This window comes from Sceloporus undulatus, chromosome 1 (genome assembly GCF_019175285.1).
Source record: "Sceloporus undulatus isolate JIND9_A2432 ecotype Alabama chromosome 1, SceUnd_v1.1, whole genome shotgun sequence".
NCBI classification, from domain to species: domain Eukaryota; kingdom Metazoa; phylum Chordata; class Lepidosauria; order Squamata; family Phrynosomatidae; genus Sceloporus; species Sceloporus undulatus.
Window position 1 is genome coordinate 33,351,549 of NC_056522.1, and position 5,157 is coordinate 33,356,705.

General features: G+C 49.7%; 1 protein-coding gene across 1 annotated transcript in view; it reads right to left on the reverse strand.

The window, feature by feature from the left end:
* Window positions 1-5,157, reverse strand: part of UBR2 (ubiquitin protein ligase E3 component n-recognin 2) — a 69,889-nt gene that overhangs the window by 44,989 nt on the left and 19,743 nt on the right. The window contains 1 exon segment of the mRNA XM_042469130.1: window positions 616-736. Within this exon segment, the coding sequence (XP_042325064.1) occupies window positions 616-736 (121 nt within the window).

Sequence of the window (5,157 nt, forward strand, 5' to 3'; positions counted from 1 at the left end):
AAAAAAGCACCAAAAGTTTTTTCGTAACCCGAAAAAACATTCGTAACCCGAAACAATAATTCCCTATGGGATTTTTTCGTATCCCGAAAAATTCGTAACCTGGGTATTTCGTATCCCGAGGTACCACTGTACCGTTTATATTTAAACATCAGCCTTAAAAGGCCATTCCAGATACATACACCCTGGCAGATATGAAAAAACATGGGACCTCAAGTCCCATAGCCTCTAATGGCGTTGGCATCCCAAATGGCAAGCGCCATCATTTAAGACAATTTCAGCTTGCCATCTGCAGATGCTCAAATCTGCAGAGAGCAAACCCATGAATAGCAAGGTCCCACTGTATACTTCCAGCTATTTTTGGAGGGGGCGATATGTTCAGAGAATCACACACACCATAAATAATTTGGACCTTAGGTTTGTGTAATCATGACCTGTAATAGTCCTGAGTATATTTTGTGATATTGATATCTTGTCCACAAGACAATGATTTTGAAATTAGGGAATAAAAAATGGTGTTATCCTGGACAACCTATCATTGTCCCTGGAACATGGTTCTCTGGTTTCAATCACAGAAGTTTTCCTTCATGTTAACAATATGTTTGAAATTAGCAATACCTGAATATCCAATAATATTTCCCAGCCATGTCAGAAGCTTCAAACCAAAGCTCTGATGTGCGACAATAGATGAATGCATAACTTGAACCTTCAGAGGCTTAGTCTGGCGACTGGTATTTCTCTTTAGAAAAGGAGAAGAGGAGAAGGAAAGCCATTAATAGGTTTTGCAAGAACAGCAATTTTCAGTAAGAGTTCTACAATGGAAAATGTCCTACGGAATATTTAATGCAAGTTCAACATTATATTTAGGTTCAACTATTCTCTACTTTTTGGACTCATAGAGGTACATGAATGCAGCAACACACTATCAGAGTGTAGGTGAACTGATGTATACCGATAGCACTGACGGTACATAAATGGAGAGAAATGTGCTGAATCCAAGGAGACGTTAGTCTTTGACTTCCATCATGCAAGCAGCTGAAACAGGAAAAGAGGCCAGTGCCAAGCAGTTATTTACTACTGTGCATTATCTAAGGCCTGAACACTCTATAGGTACCAGATATTAGAAGCTAAGCAAGGCCAGTCCTCGTTAGTACTTGGATGGGAGACCAGCAGACATCAGGTGCTGTAAGTTATATTTCAGAGGAAAGAACTGGCAAAACCACTTCTGAGTATTCCTTGCTTAAGAAAACCCTATGAAATTCATGGGGTCATCATAAGATGACAGCTGACTTGAAGGCACATACACACACATAAACATACATTATTTGCAAGCCATACATTTAGTATTCAGAATCACTCTGCCCTTTGAAGTGGGTTTTCCAGAACAACGTATGATCATCAATTAAAAACTCAAATATAAAAATGAGATGTTAACATCAATAAATTAAATCAGTACCAGTGGGAGCTAAGATCTGGGGAAATCAAAAGGGCACTAGAAAGGTAACAAAACAGCCATACACAAATATCCTTGGGGAAGGCATTCTCAACTAGGTCACCACCACTGAGAAGGCCCTAACTTGTATCTTCACCAGATCTGCTCCAAGTGACAGGGACAACTAGAGGAGACTTCCAAAAGCTTTAACCTGAAGAAAGGCTAATATGGAGAAAGTAATTTTTCAAATGCTCCAGTCTGAGCACCAAAGGTTTTTGAAAATAAGCCTGAAGCGTCCCCCAAAATACACAGGGAGCAAATAAAGATCTTTTAATAATAATAATAATAATAAAATTTTATTTATACCCCGCCCTTCCAAATAGATCAGGGCGGCTTACAAATGCACCTCAGTGCAGCAAATACAGTATAAAACAGATTAAAAACAACAACATCTCATCATAAAAACAATAAAAACCCCTTAGCCCAACCTCACGGCCACGAGTGAGGAGGGAGGCCCATAGGATGTTTAGTCGGGGAATGCCTGATTAAATAGGAAGGTTTTGAGTCCCTTCCTAAATTGGGCCAGGGTGGTAGATGAGCGGAGCTCTATGGGCAGCGTGTTCCAAAGGGCTGGGGCAGCTGTGGAAAAGGATCTTCTGGCCGTAGCGGCCAACCTTGCCCCAGGCACCTTCAGGAGTTGCTGCCCAGATGTTCTGAGGGTGCGAGGCGGAATGTACGGGGAGAGACGGTCCTTCAGGAATCCTGGGCCCAAGCCATTTAGGGCTTTATAGGTGATAACCAACGCCTTATATTGAGCTCGGAAGCGAATAGGCAGCCAATGGAGATCTTTAAGCACCGGTGTTATATGGCTGGTCCTGGAAACGCCAGTGACCAGCCGTGCTGCCATGTTCTGCACTACTTGCAGCTTCCGAGTGTGGTATAAGGGTTGCCCCATGTAGAGTGCGTTGCAGAAATCCAATCTCGAAGTTACCAGAGCGTGTACAACAGTTTCAAGGTCCCTCTGGGCCAGATATGGGCGCAGCTGGCGAATCAGCCGAAGCTGATAACAGGTACTCCTGACCGTCGCATTCACCTGAGCAGTCAGGTGAAGGGACGAGTCAAGAAGCACCCCCAGACTGCGCACGGAATCCTTCACAGGGAGCGTGACCCCATTCAGGACAGGTGGAACCACCGCCATTCCTGGACCAGGGGGACCTATCACTAGTACCTCCGTTTTCTCTGGATTAAGTTTGAGTCGGTTTTCCCTCATCCAGCCCATTACTGACTCCAGACAGGCCACGAGAGGAGAGACGCCATCCCCAGTCACTGCATCAGTCGGAGACATAGAGAAAATAATTTGGGTGTCATCAGCGTACTGATAACCCCGCGCCCCATGTCTCCGGATGATCTCTCCCAGCGGTTTCATGTAAATGTTAAATAGCATGGGGGACAGGATGGCTCCTTGAGGGACCCCGGTTTTAAGGGCCCGCTCGCTGGAGCACACGTCCCCCAGCTGCACCATCTGAGACCTCCCGGAGAGGTAGGAACGGAACCACTGAAGCACAGTGCCCCCAATCCCCACCTCAGCCAGGCGTCCCAGAAGGATACCATGGTCTATGGTATCGAAAGCCGCTGAGATATCCAAGAGCACCAACAGGGACACGCTTCCCCTGTCGATGCCCAGACGGAGATCATCGACCAAGGCGACCATGGCCGTCTCAACCCCGTGACCCGCCCGGAAGCCAGTTTGAAATGGGTCCAGATAATCCGTTTCATCCAAGACCGCCTGAAGCTGGATTGCAACCGCTCTCTCGATCACCTTCCCCAAGAATGGTAGCAGTGAAACAGGCCGATAATTATTATGTACCAGGGGGTCAAGGGAGGGCTTCTTTAGGATCGGTCTTACGATGGCCAATTTAAGATCCGATGGAAATCGCCCTTCCCTGAGAGAGGTGTTAATTATCCGGCGTAACAATGTCGTTACCACCGGTCCCCCCTGGGCCGCTAACCACGAGGGGCAGGGATCAAGAGAGCAGGTCGTTTTCCGAACACTTCCGAGGATCTTGTCCACATCCTCGGTACTCACCAACTCAAACTGATCCAGTGTAACATAGTCCACGGAGGCTCTGGACACTCCTACCCTAGGTTCTGCATTAACGTCGGCGTTCAGACCTTCGCTTATGCGAGAAGTTTTATCCACAAAAAAGTCATTGAAAAGGTCACAGCAGGCCTTAGACGGTTCAAGGATCTGGTTCAGGGCAGGAGGGAGCTGAGTTAGCTCCCTGACCACCCTGAACAACTCTGCCGGACGTGACTCAGCGGACGCAATACGAGCACCATAGAACGAGTTCTTTGTTGCTCGTATTGCCTCTCCATAGTCCTTCAACAGCCGGTCTAGGAGAGTCTTGTCGTTTAAGCGAAGGTCTTTCCGCCAACGGCACTCTAGTCGTCGCAGAACCCGCTTCCTCGCCCGGAGCTCTTCCGTATACCAAGGCTTACGATTGGAAGCGGGCCTGAGAGGACGCTTGGGAGCGATTCTGTGTATAGCCCCAGAGAGACCGGTATTCCAGATACCGGTAAGGGCATCAACAGAGTCGCCGTCATTTCCAACCGCAAGCCCCTCTAAGGCTTCTTGGAACCTCTCAGGTTCCATCAGCCTTCGAGGGTGGACCATCCTAACTGGTCCACCACCCCCGGGGGGGATCTGGGTAGAGGCCTTGATTTTCACCTCTACCAGGAAATGATCCGTCCATGGTAAGGGGGAAATATTAGCTATTTCCACCCACGGATTTTCCGCCTCCGAACAGAAGACCAAATCAAGTGTATTACCCGCGCAATGCGTGGGACCCTGTATCAGCTGGGACAGGCCCATGGCAGCCATGGTATCCATGAATTCCCGAGCCGCACCGGGTGGAACGTAGCTGGCCGTGAGGGAGATGTTGAAGTCGCCCAGGACAAGAAGCCTGGGCGTCTCCAACATCAGTTCAGCAACCAGCTGTGTCAGCTCGTTAAGGGAGTCCGCTAATGCACGGGGTGGCCGATACACCAGCAGAATCCCTAGACTGTCCCTAGCCTTTAGGGTCAGGTAAATACACTCAATATAGGAGGTCTGTCGGATGTGGTTCCTGGTGAGGGACGCGGTGTTCCTATGTACCAAGGCCACACCCCCCCCCCGCCCACCTAACCTGCGCTGGTCCTTCACCGAGTACCCAGCAGGCAGGGCCTGAGCCCACACAGCATCCCCTTCAGGCCCCAGCCAGGTCTCGGTAATGCAAGCCAGGTCACACTTCGAGTCCTCCAGGAGATCCTGGAGGATGTGGGCCTTGTTATTAACAGACCTGGCATTGCACAGGAGCAGCGACAGGGTTTGTGGCACGGTTGGAGAGACCCTCAGGTCCTTCAGGCTGGGAGGGGGACAGGAAGGCGCGATAGATATGATGCATCTATCCCGCCTTCCCCTGGAACGGAAGTCCCTTCTCCCACCGCCATACCTCCCCCTGCCCCACACTACCTCAATCGGAGCCCCGCCCTCCCCGATGTCATCCCTGGCCCCGGCATCCCCCGCATCCCTAATCTCCCCCCACCCCCCTATGGCAATTGATGGAGCAGAGGGCAGCCACTTCAGGCATCCTCATGCTCCTTGGGCAACCTAGCCTTCCCTCCCCCAACCGGAACTGCGCAGCTGCGCAGTTCCGCAACTGCGATGTTTCCCAGGTGTTATGGGGATA